Genomic DNA, 19,617 nt, shown 5'->3' on the forward strand with positions numbered 1-19,617 from the left:
TATGGAAGGCTGAGTCCCTTCACTGTCCATCTGAAACTATCACAACATTGTTAATTGGCTATACTCCAATATAAAATAAAAAGTTAAAAAAAACCAAAGTCTCACACACACACACACACACACACGCAAGAAACCCTGTCTCATGAGTGGCAATAGCTAGAGAAGCTTCCTCGTGTCCACGGAAACCAGAAGACGCCAGTGAAGACGTCCCAGGAAGTGTTTCTCAGCTAGGCTGGGCAAAGAGTCACTTGTAGAAACTAGAAAATACAGGTTCTTGAGTCCAGCCACAGGCTGGCATTCCCGAGGTCAGGCACGGGGTTGTGTGTTTGCTGAGTCCTCAGATGTATCGGATGCACGCCTCTAGTTGAGCACTCAAGAAAACAGGAACAGTTGAATTTAGGTCACTCGTGGGCCATCAACCAAGACCAAAGGCGTGCCTGCAGCTCAAGTGTGACGCTGAGCAGGAAGGGACTCCCCTCATGCTGAACGTGAACATGTCAGTCACTCAGTCGTGTCCAACTCTTCGTGACCCCGTGAACTGTCGCCCGCCAGGCTCCTCTGTCCATGGGATTCTCCAGGCAAGAATACTGGAGTGGGTTGCCATTTCCTTCTCCAGGGGATCTTTCCAATTTAGGGATCAAACTCAGGTCTCCTGCATTGTAGATGGATTACTGTACCATGTGAGCTACCAGGGAAGCCCATGTTAACACTAACCAGTTAGTTAACAGCTGGAAGTGTCCGGGGCCAGCTTTAGTCCTCACAGGCTTCCTTTGGAAGTCTCTCCACTGGGTTTCTCAGAAAAAAAAAAAAAAAAGAAGAAACCACTCTTCCTTCCTAACATATTTCTGGCCAGAATCCTACCTCACAGGATTTCTATACGTTAAAACACATTGATTTGAAGATCATAAACCTTACACAATAATAGAAAATATTCTCTAACTCTGAAAAATAATGTTGATGTAAGCAACAGGCAGATTCCTACGGTGCAGTCCGTGTACACACGCCTTTTAATGAGGAAGAACCATTCATTTCCTTAATGAAATATGTATTTTTTGAGAGTCTATATTTCAGAATTTTGAAAGACTGGCTAAGTGAGCTTTTAGACCAATTACAAGAACCCTTGCCTGTGCCGTCACTATGCTTTCGAACCCTGTGAGCTGGTCATGCTGACCAGCTGGGAAGTTTTATGGAATATGGGGAGGAGGTCAATTTGAGAGAAAAGACATGTGGCAACAATTTTTATCCATATTTTTGCAGCGTTTTTTTTTCCCCTTAAAGAACTGTGTTGATCAAAAAATGTTTTCTTTGAAATTCTGAGGGCACCCATAAATCATATCAACACATAAATAAATATCAAAGACCAAGTGAGTTCTTGGTGATGTGTGTGTGTGTGTGTGTATGTGTGCGCGCGTGCGTGTGTGTGTGTGAAGTCACCCATCTTTCTTACCTCCTATAATTCTGGGCCTCCCAGGTGGCACTAGTGGTAAAGAACCCGCCTGCCAACACAGGAGACTTAAGAGACACGGGTTCAATCCCTGGGCTGGGAAGATCCCCTGGAGGAGGAAACGGCCACCCACTCCAGTGTTCTTGCCTAGAGAATCCCATGGACAGAGGGGCCTGCCGGGCCACGGTCCGTGGGGTCACCAAGAGCCAGACACGACTGAGGAGACTCGGCACGGTAATCCTAAGAGAGCCTGTGGCTGAGCCCCCTGGGCCTGCGAGTCGGCGTCCACACCCTAGTGTTCTGGAGACACCAACATGAAGATGCGGCCTCATTTCCCACGACGGGAGTGGCTAAGCCTCGCCCGGCTGAACACGCACAGCATTTAAAGGGTTCCTGAGGGACTTCCCTGGGGGTCCAGTGTGAAGACTCCAGGCTTACACTACAGAGGGTGTGGGCTCAATTTCTGCTCAGGGAATTTAAGATTCCACATGCCATGTGGTGTGGACAAAAGAGTTAAAAACCATGGTAGAGGGCGCATGATAACAGGCAGGCAACAGCGCGGAGGACAAAAGCCAGGAGGCCCTCACCGGACGCTCGGTGACCGGACGCTCGGTGACCGGACGCTCGGTGACTCTGGCTCTGAAGGGCACGCTGCGGAGGTGTGATATGAGCCTCCCAGACAGGAGAGTGAAAGGTTTAAAAGGAAGGAGAGAGAACTCAAGTCCCCAGGTGAATCAAGCTGCTGACCAGTCAGTGTATTTAACTAGCTTTCCTATTTCTGAGTTTTATGGGCAATATAGCTGAACAGCTAGGTACTCCTAGGATCCAGTGTGCTTTGCTCTGTCGAGGGTGTGGTATGAACCTTCAGCATACAACCACACTGGTGCCGGGAGGCCTTACGTTCTAACTGCCGTAGAGGGTGCACGTCTTACGGTTTAACAGAGCATGACTGCGAAGCAACTGAAGAGATGTCTATCATCACCCACAGGGAAACGTAAATCAAAGCCACAAGGACCCAGCACGGCACACTCGCTACGACGGCGGCGGCCACAAGAGATGATGGACAAGTGCTGTCGAGGACGCGGAACAACGGGGACGCTCGTTACTTCCGGCGAGAACGCAAAATGCTGCGAGCGACCTGGAAACCAGTTTGGCAATTCCTCCAGAGGTGAAATGTAGACTTACCATGGGATCTAGCAACTCCAATTCCAGGTGTGTACCCAGGAAACATGAACACAAATATACACATAAGAATTTGCACAAAGATGTTCACAGCGGCATGATTCAGAAGAGCTGAAAAGCAGAAGCAATCCCAATGCGCTAGTGATTGGTGGTTGAACAAACCAGATGTTGTCTGTCCTGCACTGGAGTATCATCCACCACGGACAGGAGTGAAGGCATACAGTACAGGATGGACGGACCTGAAAACATCGCGCCAAGTGAAGCCAGTCACAAAAGGACCGCATACTATAGAAATCCATTTATATGAAATGTCCAGAATAGGCAAATCCAAAGGAACAGGAGGTAAATCAGTGGCCCCCGAGGCTGCGGGAAGAGTAGAATGAGACTGACTAGTAACAGGCATGGAGGTTTTTGTGGGTGATGAGCAAGTTCTGATTTAAATATAAATGATGGCTGAACAATTTTGTGACCACTAAACTCCAATGCCTTTAGGCTGGCGAATGTATGATGTGCATCGATACGGTTCACTGAGATAGAACTTAAAATGTATAACGTCTATATTACATAATCTGTGATGAGACATAATATGTAATTTATAACACGAAAGAGAGAGAAGGTGCTTGAAGCGCCTTCGGGCCTGAACCAAGTCATTAGTCACACTCACCATTCGCAGGTTTTGGGTTGTTCTTGTCTCAACCGCTCTGAGGAGCTCCCTGAATCTCCCGACTCCTCTTGTCAGGTTCCTGCGGGCACACAGAATTTGACAGGGCTTCCATCTGGCTCTACTAATATTATATATTTTATACACACATTCCAGTGCATTTTGTCTACATAAACGCTGTCGACGAGATGGTAAGCGAACCATTGCTCTGCACGTGCCTGTCCGCCTTTGCTCAAGTCTGAAAAATCTGACCTAAGATTGATGGGCTTTTGTGCTTCCACAGTCAAAGTTTCTCAAGCAAAGAAATGTTGGAAAGCCAGATCAGAGGCAAAAAAAAAAAAGGCAAGAGATCTTTCACGAGTCTACCTTCCACCCGCCAGCAGCTCAGCCTGCTCCGTTGAGTGGTGCTCAACTCTTCAACCCAGGATGGGTGGCATAAAGGTACAGGAATGTGTGTGATGTGGGAAAGGCTTTTAGTGACCTGCCACCTTTGTGGGCAAGACAAAGGACAGAGGTATGAAAAACCAGGGGCTCTATCAGGCAAGTGCTCTGGGTCTGAGAGAACACACACCACTGCCCAGTAAAGCCACCCACCGCCCCCCCAGCCTAACCGCACCCCTAACCAGGCAGGCAGAGGGTCACGGCCCCTCCCGAGTGGGCGGGCACCCCTGGACTGAGGTCAGCGCATCTCACATCACGGCCACAGACCTCACCGTGTGGGTAGCACGTCTCGTGAAGAGGCAAATCACTCCTGGCTTCACCCTGACCCACACACCCAGACCCCACGGGTCTGTCCCCCCTCTCTGAGGCTGTGCCCGGCCTGGCCGGCTGGGATCACTTCCCCGCAGGTCCCTTTACATCGAGCGCCGCCACGTCCTATGACATAACCCAGTGATATTTATAACCTGCTCATCAGAACACATCTCATCTTTCCAAAAAGCCACTGGGCAGGTCAGCCGGAGCGGGCCTGTCAGCCAGCCTCTGCTGGCCGCGGCAGAGGCTAGGTATTCGGCTCTCTTCTTGGATGACACTTTAAATCGCACAAAGGGATGAAAGCAAACTACACGTGCGTTCTGTATGCTCCGAGCACTCGTGGGGCTATTAATTTGTGTCTTATAACGACGCGACATCCCAGGGCTCTCATTCACAAGAACAGCTCCGGAACTTGAAGATAATGGTTTATTGGCGCCGGGACATGAACACTCCCATAGTCCTCTCACCCACACATGGCAGATGATATCGGATCAGAAGCTTTATGGTGGCATAAAAAAGAGAAGCTTGTGCTCAGGACTCCAGGCAGCGCTAAAGGAGACATGAATAAAAATTAGGTAATAGGCCCTGGGACATGCAATCTATGCTGCTTTCCCCTTCATTTGCTTTTATGGGATCTGTGTTCACAGGCAACAGAGTACATTCGCTTTGGACTGAAGCTCCTTTCTCTTAAGTAACACGGTGGGTGGTGGGGGGAAGGAACCAGCCACAGCTGAGAAAGGGATGCGCCGGGCAGAGCAGTGTCATTTTAGTCCAGAATCCCAGAGTAAACTCCCAGTGTGTACCAAAAGAGGCTTCCCCAGTGGCTCAGGAGTAAGGAGTCCACCTGCTATGCAGGAGGTGGGTTCGATCCCTGGGTGGGGAAGATCCCCTGAAGAAGGAAAGATCAACCCATTCCAGTATTCTCGCCTGGGAAATCCCAGGACAGAGGAGCCTGACGGGCTACAGCCCACGGCATCACCAGAGTCTGACATGACTGAGCACGTACACATGTAAACAAATCATGGTGTTTTAAACTGTGTGAGTAAAGGTGGCACTGAGACAGTGTAATCGGAGACTCAGGTTTACACGGCTGTTTTTGCAGAGGGGGAACTAGGTGCTGAGTAGGCAGTATTCAATCCAAATGCTCTAACTCAGGGGGAAGCCACCAGGCGGGAGCGGGCCCTTCAGAACGTCTCCCGGGCTCTCCTTGCAGAGGGAGATACTTGTCCAGTTATAGAAACACAGAATTTTCTAGCTAGAAATGATCCCGACACGACCTAGTCCACCGTGACACTAAAGAGAAATGGCCTGCTCAGAGTCACCCGGCAGTGAGAGGGCCAGCTGGGAGCTTTCTGCCAACGCTCTCACCTTCCCGACAAAGGAAATGTGAGCTCTCAGACCGGAGGACGATGCTTGCAGGAGGAACAAAACAGCAGGAACACAAGAAGGCCTGTTTTCTTAGAGAACCAGCTTCTGGTCGCCGGAGGAAGGGTGGGGGAGGGACGGCTGGGGAGCTTGGGGAGGACGTGCACACGCGGCTGAGTAAAGGGCTCACCGACAAGGACCCGCCGCGAGCGCGGGAGCTCCGCTCAGGGCGGCCTGGGGGGCAGCGGGCGCGGGGGGATGGACGCGTGTACCCGTGCGGCTGGGCCCCTCCGCGGTCCGCCCGAAACCATCAAGCAGTTCATCAGCTGCACCCCAACACAAAATAAGGAGTTTAAAATGAAATACTGGGGGGAGAGAAGGACAAGAAGGTCTGTTTTACATGATTAATGTGCAAATCAATGTGTACGAAATACAAATCCGACGGTTCCAGCGATCCCAGCGAATGAGCCACTCCGAGGAACTGGTTTACAAACTGGAAGGAAAAGCCGCTGGCGCGGGAGAAGCGGCCCGGTGTCCAGGGCGAGGCTCGCGGCGAGCCGAGGGCCGCGGGCGCAGAGCCACCGTGCGGAGGCCCGGGCGCTCCTCCCGCGCAGCCCCGGCGCCGCCCGGCGGCCGCGGCAGGAAGTCCCCGGACCGGGGACAGCGGCCTCCCGGGCCGGCCGAACCCGCAGCAACGCCGGAGGGCTCCCCGAGCGCCGCCCTGCCTCTGAGCAAATCCGCGCTCTTCTCAAACTGCTTCCAGCTGATTTCTGGGAAGAGCTTCGGCGGCAGAATCAAGCGCTTCCCGAAGCCGGGGAGGATTGTGCTCATCAACAGAGGGTCCGCAGTGACCGCAGCGCGGGGACCAGCGCAGGGCGGGCGGCGCAGGAGGGGGCTGGAGGGGGCAGGTCGCACATCTTGAATGCCAGAAAAGGAACCAAGTACCCTAAATGCAGAGCCATCCAGGCACCAGCAGCTCTTATACCATTCATGTGTTTCTATAGTCACATAATTTTATTCAAGCTATCACTTCCACGGTTGCCATAACGGCAGAAAAGAAAAAATTTTTAAGATAATCATGATAGAAAGGAACAAAAAAAGATTAGCTTACAAGAATTACGTTCTAGAGGCTATGAAATACCCCAATTTGAGGGAAATAAATAAAAACTATAGGGTTGCTTTCATGTCTCTAAACTATTAGTTTATTCTTAAAGTGTGGACCCCCATGAAACAGCTAGAATGAACTGCTGCTGCTTCAAAACCCCACTCCAAAGCAAAGAGAGAGCCAAGGGTTTCCTGGTCTGAGGGTTTCCACAGACCCTTGACATGAGGCCATTTATGCCGTCTCAACACCCTTGACTGAGGGACTGCAATGATGTCAGAATTCATTACGGGAAATGAGTCTCAAAAAAACGCTCTCGCCAGCATTCGAGCAGCAGGCACTGGCGAGCTGTCAGAACTCGGAGTTCACCTCCTGCACCTCGCTTCTTGAGCTGGGGGAGCTTGCCTCCGCGGGGGACGGTTCCCAGCAGCTCAGCCCTCACCAAGGAGAAAGGGCCTGCGAGTCGCTGGAGCACCAGCTGGCTGTTCAGCCCGACAGGAGGGCGAAACCTGCCCTCATCGCCGTGGGCCCCAGCTGCAGGGAGAGCTCGGCGCGTCCTCAGCCTGGCCCGGGGCAAACCCGGGCGGAAGAAGGACCCCCGCGGTTCCGGGCGCTGCACTCCCCTCCAGCCTTGACCTACTTCCATTTTCCTTCTCTCCTCCTCCCTCTTCTACCGACTTCATCCTGCTCCCCGAGCCCCTCCTCCCAGGTCTGGTGCCGAGGTCCGGGCAGGAGCACGACCCCCTGAGAACGCCGGGGGTGGGGGGGCACTGAGTGGCCAGTACCGGCCCCTTCTTGACCTCTTGGGCCCTGAAATCAGCATTTTTGAAGGCTGGTCTCTGAAATCTACGTTCTCACGTACAAATTTACAGCAGCGTCTGTTCATGTCCTGTTCTGCTGTAACTCCAAACCGCACACTCAGCTCTTTAATTCTGTCACCTGTGTCTCTATGCTGTCAAACCAAGGGGAAAACATGAAGGAAGGGAGCCAGAGCTCCAGCAGCAAACTCCAAACGGAAACCAAGGCTCAGAGCAACTCGGAGACTAGCAACTCGGAACCATTTCATCTTGTGATGGGCAGAAACTTCAACAGCAAGCTCAATATATTATTTTACATTCATTTACATTTTCACATACACTTCTTCGGAGCCAGGTGGGAAAAGACAATCCCTCCTCTTCCAATTTGTCCTTCGAAACTATCTTCTATCCTCAGGGTTTGGCCCAGGTCACCAGTGCACTTAAATTCAATATCAACTGTCATTGTCATGCAAACTCAAAGTTCTGCTGCAAATAAAATAGTTTTCATACGAGATGTCAAATTCCTGCATCATAAGTGAAAAGTTACTCGTTAGCATAGGTTCAATATTTTTTCTCCTCTGTGGTTGAGAACTTTAAAGATCAATTTTAGAACAAGTCAACACAGTAGATCTCTTAAAGCTAAGAAATTGTTTGGCTTGTTCCACGTTCTTTCTTACCAACTGGCATTTCTGAATCTCTTAAGTGATAGGTTATTTCAGTAATTACTGAGCACCATACTTGGGCAGCGCTTCCCTATAGCTCAGCTGGTAAAGAATCCGCCCGCAATGTGGGAGACCTGGGTTCGATCCCTGGGTTGGGAAGATCCCCTGGAGGAGGGCATGGCAACCCACTCCAGTATTTTTGCCTGGAGAATCCCATGGACAGAGAAGCCTGGTGGGCTACAGTCTATGGGGTCGCAGAGTCAGACACAGTTGAGGGACTAAGAACAGAACATACTTGGGCAAACTCTGGGAGATGGTGAGGGGCAGGGAGGCCTGCGTGCTGCAGTCCACGGGGTTGTGAAGAGCCAAACTCATTACACCACAGGTTCCAGGCTCATCCCTGAGGCTGCATGGTGAACAAGGGAAAACACCAGGAACCACGCTGTCTTCACATCCTCGACGAGAGCGCAAGCGCCTTGAGGACCCAGGCCTTTCTCCCTCCAACAGAGCCAGCACCCAGAAAGCGCTCAGTAACTACGAATTGAATGAGTGAAATTCAGAACTGCCATGAGCTGAGTGCACCAAGACCCCGAGGGCGTGCATTTTCTCTCTGTTTCTTGCCCTGTCCTTTTTTAATGCACACAGATCAGCAGGCAGCTCAGCAAGTGTTACTTTAAACAGAATCCGCCTCTTAGCCGGTTTGCAGCACGGATGTCGGAGGAACAGGGACACAGCAGGCAGCACGCCCCACCCGACAGCCCCGAGAGAGTTATGTGCATAAAGAGGAGTCTGAGGCTTTAAAAACAAAAAAAACACCTTTCAGAGAAACTTTGCTGCCCAGGTGCCTTTCCGCACGGCCCCCGCTCTCTGACCGAAGAGCCCTAAGTCATCCTTCAAGATCCGGTCAGGGGCCGCCTTGGAGAACCTCTCCTGAGCCTCCCCGTGAGGACAGGCACTGCCTGCTGGTGCTGTCTGCAGGGCGCACGTGTTCTGAGCACGGACAACATTCAACACGCTGATTTTCACTTGTATTTGTGTCTGTGGCCACCGTAAGGGCATGGGCCCGCAGTGTACCCATGTCTCCTCGTCCCAACGGCCTCCCAGAGCTGACCAGGTGCCCAGCGGCCCTTAGTAAGCTGTGCACCCCCCAGAGAAAGAAACAGACGACGGTGATTTCACATTTGTGGTTACACACTAGGAGACGCACCTCACCATGTCTGGACACTGTCATCACTTAGAACTCTGGAAAAACAGAAATGCATCTGGGCTTCCCTGGCTGCTCAGATGGCAAAGAGTCTGCCTGCAATGCGGGAGACCTGGGTTCGATCCCTGGGTAGGAAAGATCCCCTGGAGGAGGAAATGGCAACCCACTGCAGTATTCTGGCTTGGAGAACGCCATGGACGGAGGAGCCTGGTGGGCTACGGTCCCTGGGGTCACAAAGAGTCAGACACGACTGAGCGACTAACACAAAACACAGTGCATCTCCAGGTCAATTTCTCTTTGTTCTCAGGTTTGGAAATGCTTCCCCTTCATTTATGTGACGTTAGCATCGTCCACATGGGACAAGTCTGGAATCGAAACCACGTCTCCCGATCTGGAAAGTGGGAGAAGAAAGACATCCTTCACACTCCAGAAGGCCACGTCTGGCCGGCTGTCAGGGGGCTCGTGTTCCCGGAACGAATTCCAGCTTCTCCCTCTGCACGCTCTTTGCCTCAGATCCAGTGACACGCGTCCGTGAGGACAGATGGCTCGCTGCAGTCGGGGGCCAGGGACCAGACCCACAACCTTGGCCTCGTTAGCAGAGGACTCTCTCTGGTCCCGGGGCGAGCCGGCTGCCGCCTGGATACAGCGAACGGAGGGCGTGAGAGCCGCGCGCCGGGACGTCAGCGGCCGGGCGAAGCTTCGGAAGGCTCGCTGCAAACCTAACGAGGGTTGTACGAGGCTTAGCAACATTGTTTTGACCACCTGGCAATGAAGGCTTCCTCGTGAGAAACGCAGAGCCAACCAGGCGCCCCGCTCAGCCGGCCGGGCGGCCACGCCGCGGGGAGCAGGTGCTGGTCCCGGCAGGACAGGCGCACGAGACCTGGGGGCCCCGCTGAGCCGCCCGCTCGCGCCCGCGGCGCGTGAGAGCCGGACGCCCGGCCTGTGTGCGCGCCATCGGCCTGATTGTGCGCCGTCGGCCAGTCGCCAGGCTTCTCTGACTCTGCGACCCCGTGGACCGCAGCACGCCAGGCCTCCCTGTCCATCCCCAACTCCCGGAGCTTGCTCAAACTCATGTCCATCGAGTCGGTGATGCCATCCAACCATCTCATCCTCTGTCGTCCCCTTCTCCTCCTGCCCCCAATCCTTCCCAGCATCAGGGTCTTTTCCAATGAGTCAGCTCTTCGCATCAGGTGGCCAAAGTACTGGAGTTTCAGCTTCAACATCAGTCCTTACAATGAACACCCAGGACTGATCTCCTTTAGGATGGACTGGTTGGATCTCCTTGCAGTCCAAGGGACTCTCAAGAGTCTTCTCCAACACCACAGCTCAAAAGCATCAATTCTTTGGCGCTCAGCTTTCTTTATAGTCCAACTCTCACATTCTTACATGACCACTGGAAAAACTATAGCCTTGACTAGACGGACCTTTGTTGACAAAGTGATGTCTCTGCTTTTTAACACGCTGTCTAGCCAGACAGATAAACTGCCGCAGGGGCTCGGATGGAAGGACAACATGCCCTCCCCCCGACTCCCAGGCTCTGGGGAAACGTGGATACAGAAAGGCCTGCCCCCTCCCACCCTCCTTCCTTTTAACCTTTGGAAATGAGTCACAGGATGTCCATCCTCATTCAGAAAACAACAGCGAGCATCCACTGGGCACGAGACGGGGATGCGGGGATGTGGCGCTGGGCCAGCCAGCGAGCGTGCTTCCCCCGACCCTGGATCTCTGTTTTATTATTATTCACTTATTTTTGGCTGTGCCGACCCTCACTGCTGCTGCCAGGCCTCTCTAGAGGCGGCGAGCGCTGGCTGCTCTCTAGTTCTGGCGTGCAGCCTTCTAATTGCAGTGGCTTCTCTTCTCGCAGAGCACGGGCCCCAGCACACGGGCTCAGTACTGTGGCTCACGGGCTCAGCTGCTCTGCAGCAGGCGGGATCTTCTCAGACCAGGGATCGAACCCATGTCCCCTGCACTGGCGGGCAGATTCTTAACCACTGGACCACCAGGGAAGTCCCGGAACCTGGATGTTAATGAGGCTCAGTTTGACCTAAGAGGCCTCTTGGTACCTAATGCAGAGCTGGACTTAATTTCATGGCACTTTTAACAAACAAAACAACACTCACCTAACATATGAGGCTCACCAGTCAAAGTATTCACCTGAAAATCAGGTCTCATCTACATTCTCAAACAGCATAGAATACATAATCTGGAGCCAGACCATCTGGGCTCAGACATGAGCTCGGCCGCTTGACTAGTTATTGACTGCAGGCAAGTGCTGTGCCTTGGTTTCCTCATCTGTAAAATGGGGAGAAAGAAATGCACTCACCTCATAGACTGGCTGTCGGAACTAAGTGAGTTAACACATGGAGTAAGAGCTTTTTAAGTGTTCACGATTATTATTACTATTATCCTCAAAACTGTGCCATTGCTCAAAACATTTTGGAATTCTAGAATCTACCTTCTAGTTGATATATAGACACACAAGTCTGTTTCACTTCTTTGAAGTCATTTAATACTGAAGAAGAAAAAAGATATTCCCAGTTTCATGGATTCATTCACTGTGCTATTTACTGAAAGCCTAAGAAAAGCTATGACCAACCTAGACAGCATATTAAAAAGCAGAGGCATTACTTTGCCAACAAAGGTCCATCTAGTCAAATCTATGGTTTTTCCAGTAGTCATGTATGGGTGTGAGAGTTGAACTATAAAAAAAGCTGAGTGCCAAAGAATTGATGCTTGTGAACTGTGGTGTTGGATAAGACTCTTGAGAGTCCCTTGGACTGCAAGGAGATCAAACCAGTCAATCCTAAAGGAAATCAGTCCTGAGTGTTAGTTGGAAGGACTGATGTTGAAGCTGAAACTCCAATTCTTTGGCCACCTGATGCAAAGGACTGACCATTGGAAAAGACCCTGATGCTGGGAAAGATTGCAGGCGGGAAGAGAAGGGGACAACAGAGGATGAGATGGATGGATGGCATCACCAACACGATGGACATGAGTTTGAGCAAGCTCCGGGAGTTGGCGATGGACAGGGAAGCCTGGCGTGCTGCAGTCCACGGGTCGCAAAGAGTCGGACACAACTGAGTGACCGAACTGAACTGAACCATGCTCACAATGATGAGACGACAACTGATGTCAGGTGGGAAAAAGCTCTCTCCTGGGGCCTTGTGGTCACTTTAGCAGCAAAGAATGGTGGCTAGGGATGCTGGTGTCCATGGGGAGCAGCAGAGTCTCCACCGAAGGCCACAGGGCAAGGGCCCGAGATCCACACAACACAGAGGATGCAAAGGAACTGAGGGAGTAGGTAGCTGAGTCCTTGTTCTAGCTCAGTTAATACAGCTAACGTTTGCAGGCTGCTCTGAATCAATCAGGGCCTCCCAGATGGCTCAGTGGTAAAGAATTTGCCTGCCAGTATGTAGAAGAGACAAGTTCAATCCCTAGGTCATGAAGATTTCCTGGAGAAGGAAACAGCAACCCACTTCAGTATTCTTGCCTGGGAAATCCCATGATAGAGGAACCTGGCGGGGTACAGTCCATGGGGTTGCAAAGGAGTCGGACACGACTCGGCAACTAAAAGAACAAGAACAACAACTAATCAATCAACAGGGGCCAGCTGAAACTCGAAGCTGTGCGCCTGGGTGGCTGAGCCACTAGAGGCAGTTCAGTGGTAGACTAGTGATTTAGGCAGTTGAGCCACTAAAGTGCTACGAGAACCTGATACCAAGCTGACAAGAGAACAGTTCAGCACCAACGTCACTCGCTTCCGTGGAGGGACGGTCTGTTCCAGACCAGCCCGGGTGGGAGGACACGCACACGGAGCCCAAGAGGAGAGAAGCAGGCCGGTCTGCAAGAAGGGACGCGTTTCACCAGGAAATCCTGAGATGCACCCGGGCAATCTAATGGTAAAGTAGAGGGAAGACCATTTCGGAGGTAGGGCCGGTCTGCTAGCAGTGACTTCAAACATTCGTGGATTCTAAGCCGCAGTCACTCAGCTGGACCATTCTGACCATCCTGACCATCCAGTCACCTGGGCTGGGGGGGCGGGGCGCAGACAGGACACCGAGGCTGGGTTCCTCCCGGGGGGACCGCAGCACCTGGGCTGCAAGGGGGGCAGAGGGCAGCGTCCACTCCCGTTCTAACACTGGAAACAGGAGAAACACATTTCCAAAACAGCCTGTCAGGACAACACTTCAAAAGATATGACAAGTGTGGAAAAGGACGTTAAATCTCCAGGAGTCACGGGTCCAAATGCCTCCAGGATCCAAGCAGGCAGCAGTGGGGGTGAGCTGAGTGGGGAGCGGGGGCGGGTCTGAGGGAGGCACTCGGCCAGAGGGGGGCTGTTCACACCCGGGCAGACCCCCTCGGAGGGGCGGGGAGCTGGGCCAGGGGGCTGGCACACAAACTGAAGTTGCTCAGCTGTGCCTGACTCTGCGCGACCCCGTGGACTGTAACCACCAGGCTCCTCTGTCCATGGGGTTGTCCAGGCAGGACGACTGGAGAGGGATGCATTTCCTCCTCCAGGAGATCTTCCCCACCCAGGGATTGAACCCGCGTCTCTTACGGCTCCTGCATTGGCAGGCGGATTTTTCACCACTGAGCCACCTGGGACTCAGGCCATTACATACTATGGTCAAACTTTTTTTCTCAACAGACAAGTATTTGGCATGTTCTGTAGTTTTACACAGCAGGAAACAAAGACCCAGAGATGTTATGTAACGTGCCTGCAGTTATGCCGCAGCCCACATACAGGAGAGCTGGTATTTGAACCCGGGCCCAGTCTGACTGCGGTGCCCAGAAAAGTTGAGGATCCCTGTCAGGCAGGAGCCTGCAAGCAGCCTGGAAGCTGTGCCTCGCTCCCGGGACACAGGGGCGAGGGCAGGCGGGGCAGGACAGGCACGGGGAGGCGGGCGGCGGCCGGACCGGCTCTGAGGGCGGCCGTGAGTCCGTCCCCGCGGCGGGGGCGGGCCACCCGGAGCGCGTTTCTGCCTTGTGGGCCAGCCTTCGGAACCCCGACGCGGGCCGGGGCGGACTCAGAGACTAAGGTTCTCAAAATGACGGTCATACGGAACCTAGTCTGTCCACAAGCTTCCATTCTACAGCTTTGCTCGCGTCACAGGCCTCACGGATGTCGCCGTTTCTGGGAGCACCCCAGCCGGGCCCGCGGACGGGCGCTCAGCCGTACCCTGCAGCGTTTTCAGGAAAAGCGCTGCTAAGCAGCGAGCGGGGCGCTCGGTACCTGTGGGGAGAGCACTGAATTCGCTCCATCGACTAAGCTATTCTCAAGCCCCGCCAAGCCATTCAGAAGAGCAGACACATACTCGTGGATCTCAACAAGCTCGTTACAAACGAGTCCCCTCTCTCACCAGGAAAGCCGCCCTAAGACCCCGGGCTGCCTCGGGACAGACAGCGGGTCCGGAGTAAGGCTCGAGGCCCGCCTGCCCCGCCCGCCTGCCCCGCATCTCAGCGCAGCACAGCTGCTCCGTGACCGTCCGCAGCCCTCGCCTTCTTCGGGGTGACCCGAGCCGGTCCCACACCGCCCTCAGCGCACTGCTCCGGATGATTCTCCCACCTACTTAGCGAGCAGGCAGGACCTCGTTGCCCTCCACTGACAGAGGCAGAAACTGAGTCCCAGAGAGGGAGTGGGCGAGGTCCCCCCGCCAGTGCTGCGCCAGCAGCCGAGCCGGACCGATCCCCGCCGCAGGGACTCCTCCCCTGCCCGGGTTGGTTTCCTTCTATCCCATCTTTCACTGACCCCCACTCCAACTATTTACCTCCTGGTATATAAAATATGGGCTTCCCCGGGGGTGCAGTGGTAAAGAATCCGCCTGCCAATGCAAGAGATGCGAGAGATGCGAGTCTGATCATTGGGTGGGGAAGATCCCCTGGAGTAGGAAACTCCAGGAGAGTAGGCAACCCACTCCAGTATTCATGCCTGGCACGGACAGAGGAGCCTGGGGTCCCAAAGAGTTGGACATGACTAGCACTGCATGCACACATATAAAACATAGATACACAAAGCCAGATAAAACAGATACATCACTTACGGAATTATTACAAGGTAGGAACCCTTGTAACTATCACTCAAGCTTGTTGGTTTTTTTTAAAAAAGGACTCTTGTCATTCAACCCATTCCAATTAACAAGCCCTTCCCTCCATTCAAGGGAGGTATTGGGCTTCCCTTGTGGCTCAGCTGGTAAAGAATCCACCCGCAATGTGGGAGACCTGGGTTTGATCCCTGGGTTGGGAAGATCCCCTGGAGAAGGGAACAGCTACCCACTCCAGTTTTCTGGCCTGGAGAATTCCATGGACTGTGTAGTCCATGGGGTCGCAAAGAGTCGGATACGACTGACAACTTTCACTTGCCATCCAAAGTAAACGTGTCCTTGACTTTCACTCATCGCTTCACTCCATTTCCTGACAACTTCATCACTCAAGCATATATCCTTGCACTAGAGTTTAGTCTTGCCTTTTTTTGCCTTTTTTTCTTACTTGATGAGTCTTTAAAATCTCTTTATCTACAGGCTCCCCTTCTATCTCTTTCCTTGCCTTACAATTTACCAGTTAAAGAACCTGAGCTGTTTGATTCATAGAGTTTCCCATTGGCTGGAAAACCACACAGTCATGCAGGTCACCCTAGTCCTCCTTTCCCTGTATTTCTTGCATCTCAGAGTTGGATTTCAAGCCTTGACCCATTCAGGTTTCATCCCTTTGCAAGACTTTGCTGTGGCGTGTTCTTCTGTCAGGAGGCATGTGGGGTCTGGCTGCAGCTCTTTGTTTGATGTTAGCAGCCCTTGACACTTGATGGTTAGATATGTTAATTCACTGGAGTTACAAAATGGTGACATTCTAATTCTCTCACTACATTTTCAATTACTAGCTGGAGTAATTTTATAGGGAGGTATTTCCTTTCATCTAATATTTGGTTTTCCATTTCATGTAGTAAAGGTAGGAAAAATGTCTGATTCTTTCTTTTTGTCTACTTTGTTGGATACTGAATTAGCACTCATGAATTTAAACATATCTGATGAGACTGTTGCAATTCTTATCCTTCCTGAAATTCAAATTGCCCCATATACAGCCAGAACTCCATGTCAGAAAACATGGCCCAAGAAATCTTTCATGGTTCTCTTGCTGACTGATATGTAGAGATTTTACAAGCTTGTCTTGTTTATTTCCTACCCCAGGACTGAATGAGGTTTCTTTTATTGGAAAATGATGCTTCAAGATCACACTCTAGGCTCTAGGGCTGGGATGGTAGCTGCGACTGGGCCAGGCACAGAGTCAGGCCTCCCCCCTCTCCTGAACCCTCTGAAGGACTTACTCACGGACTGTCTCTCTCTCTCTCAGCCTCTCTCATCGCTCTCTCACACACAAACGTGTGTGTGTGTTTACACGCATGCACACACAGATACCTAATGATTTCACACTGATATTTCCAATTCAGTCATTCATAGTTAGGATTATACCACAAATAACCAACGCTGGAGAGGGTGTGGAGAAAAGGGAGCCCTCTCACATGATGATGGGAACGTAAGGTGGTGCGGCCACTGTGGAGAACAGTGTGGAGGTCCCTCAGAAAATTAAAAATAGAATTATCATATGATCCAGCAGTCATGTTCCTGGGCATATACCCGGACAAGACTATAATTCAAACAGCTACAGGCACCCCAGCGTTCACAGCAGCACCATTCGCAACAGCCAAGTCATGGAAGCAACCGAGATGTCCATCAGCAGACAAATGGATACAGAAGAGGTGGTATGTACTGGCATATACCCTGAGAAAATGATAACTGAAAGAGACGTGTACCCCAGTGTTCACTGCAGCACTGTTTACCATAGCCAGGACATGGAAGCAACCGAGATGTCCACCAGCAGACGAATGGATACAGAAATTGTGGTACATATATACAGTGGAATATTACTCAGCTATCAAAAAGAATGCATTTAAGCCAAGTCAGTCCTAATGAGGTGGAAGAACCTAGAGCCTATTATGCAGAATGAAGTAAGTCAGAAAGAGACAGACAAATACTGTATATTAACACATGCATATGGAATCTAGAAAGATGGTACTGATGAACCTATTTGCAGGGCAGCAAAGGAGATGCAGACACAGAGAAGACACTTGTGGACACAGTGGGGGAAGGAGGAGGGGGACAAATTGAGAAAATAGTATAGAAACATATACATTACCACATGTAAAACAGAGAGCCAGGGGGAATCTGCTGTGTGACACAGGGAGCTCAACCCGGGGCTCTGTGACCACCTAGAGGGCTGGGATGGGGAGAGAGATGGGAGGCAGGTTGAGAAGGGAGGGGTCATATGTATACCTGTGGCTGATTCATGTTGATGTACGGCAGAAACCAACACAATATTGTAAAGCAATTATCCTCCAAAAAAAAAGTGGTACATATATAAAACAGAATACTACTCAGCCATAAAAAATAATGCAATAATGCCAATTGCAGCAACATGGATGCAACTAAAGGTTAGTATACTAAGTGAAATAAGTCAGAAAGAGAAAGACAAATACTGTATGATATCATTTATATGTGGAATCTAAAATATGGTACACATGAACCTATCTACAAAACAGACTCACAGACATAGAGAACAGATTTATAGTTGCCAAGGGAGAGGAGGGTAGGAGGACTGCAAGTATGGGATTGACAGGGTCAACTATCATGTATTGTATGGCTAAACCACAAGGTCCTAGCACAGAACTACTATACTCAATATCCTGTGATAAACCACAATGGGAAAGGATATTTTAAAAAGAATGTCTATATGTGTATCAGTGAGTCACTTTGCTATACAGCAAATTCAGGACTACAGGTTTTCCTTGATTTCTTCTATCTTAAGTGTATTCTGTCTTTCTCTGATACCAAGACTCCTGATTCTGAAGGACATAGGGAAGAAAAGAAGTAGAATATTCTATAAGTATTAATCTGCCCTATTTTATGTTGCACAAAATGTTTCATGATATCAATACTAATCATACCACCATTATTATGATTACAGAAAATCTAAAAAAAAAAACTTATTTTCTGTATATCCTATTAGCATTCTCTTTTCATTTATTAGTTTATGGTTGTACTATATCCATTATGAGACAAAACAATAGGGAAGCAGGACATATACTTAGAAAAAAAGAAGAGTCAAATACTGAATGCCGAGTTCCAAAGAATAGCAAGGAGAGATAAGAAAGCCTTCCTCAGTGATCAATGCAAAGAAATGCAGGAAAACAATAGAATGGGAAAGACCAGAGATCTCGTTAAGAAAATTAGAGATACCACGGGAACTTTCAGGCAAAGATGGGTACAGTAGAGGACAGAAATGGTATGGGCCTAACAGAAGCAGAAGATATTAAGAAGAGGTGGCAAGAATACATAGAAGAACTGTACACAAAAGATCTTCATGACCCAGATAACCATAATGGTGCGATCACTCACCTAGAGCCAGACATCCTGGAATGTGAAATCAAGTGGGCCTTAGAAAGCATCACTACGAACAAAGCTAGTGGAGGTGATGGAATTCCAGTTGAGCTATTTCAAATTCTAAAAAATGATACTGTGAAAGTGCTGCACTCAATATGCCAGCAGATTTGGAAAACCCAGCAAGGGCCACAGAAAAAGGTCAGTTTTCATTCCAATCCCAAAGAAAGGCAATGCCAAAGAATGTTCAAACTACTGCACAATTGCACTCATCTCATACACTAGCAAAGTAATGCTCAAAATTCTCCACTCCAGGCTTCAACAGTATGTGAACTGAGAACTTCCAGATGTTCAAACTGGATTTAGAAAAGGCAGAGGAACCAGAGATCAAATTACCAACATCCCTTGGATCATCAAAAAATCAAGAGAGTTCCAGAAAAACATCTACTTCTGCTTCATTGACTATGCTAAAGCCTTTGACTGTGTGGATCACAATAAACTGTGGAAAATTCTTCAAGAGATGGGAATACCAGACCACCTTACCAGCCTCCTGAGAAATCTGTATGCAGGTCAAGAAACAACAGTTAGAAACAGACATGTAACAATGGACTGGTTCCAAATCAGGAAAGGAGTACATCAAGGCTGTATATTGTCACCCTGCTTATTTAACTTATATGCAGAAAACATCATGTGAAATTCCGGGCTGGATGAAGCACAAGCTGGAATCAAGATTGCTGGGAGAAATATCAATAACCTCAGATATGCAGATGACACCACCCTTATGGCAGAAACCAAAGAACTAAAAAGCCTCTTGATGAAAGTGAAAGAGGAGAGTGAAAAAGTTGGCTTGTACTCAACATTCAGAAAACTAAGATCATGGCATCTGGTCCCATCATTTCATGGCAAATAGATAGGGAAACAATGGAAACAGCGACAGACTTTATTTTTTTGGGCTCCAAAATCACTGCAGATGGTGACTGCAGCCATGAAATTAAAAGACGCTTGCTCCTTGGAAGAAA

General features: G+C 50.4%; 1 protein-coding gene across 11 annotated transcripts in view; it reads right to left on the minus strand.

The window, feature by feature from the left end:
- The window catches only part of TTC7B (tetratricopeptide repeat domain 7B), a 255,906-nt gene that overhangs the window by 128,286 nt on the left and 108,003 nt on the right, over positions 1–19,617 (minus strand). For 8 of the 11 annotated variants that reach the window (XM_081510892.1, XM_081510887.1, XM_081510886.1 and 5 more), the window contains one exon: positions 3,291–3,369. The exons of 1 other annotated variant lie outside the window; for it this stretch is intronic. In XM_081510892.1, coding sequence (XP_081367018.1) covers positions 3,291–3,293 — 3 coding nt within the window. In that variant the 5' untranslated portion in view covers positions 3,294–3,369. Of the gene's footprint in view, positions 1–3,290; positions 3,370–3,995; positions 4,161–19,617 lie in introns of those variants that run through there. 2 more of the 11 variants (XM_081510889.1, XM_081510888.1) reach the window with 2 other exon arrangements.

The sequence above is a fragment of the Giraffa tippelskirchi genome, chromosome 7 (genome assembly GCF_054371585.1).
Source record: "Giraffa tippelskirchi isolate mGirTip1 chromosome 7, T2T-mGirTip1v1.2.pri, whole genome shotgun sequence".
In the NCBI taxonomy this organism is placed as follows: domain Eukaryota; kingdom Metazoa; phylum Chordata; class Mammalia; order Artiodactyla; family Giraffidae; genus Giraffa; species Giraffa tippelskirchi.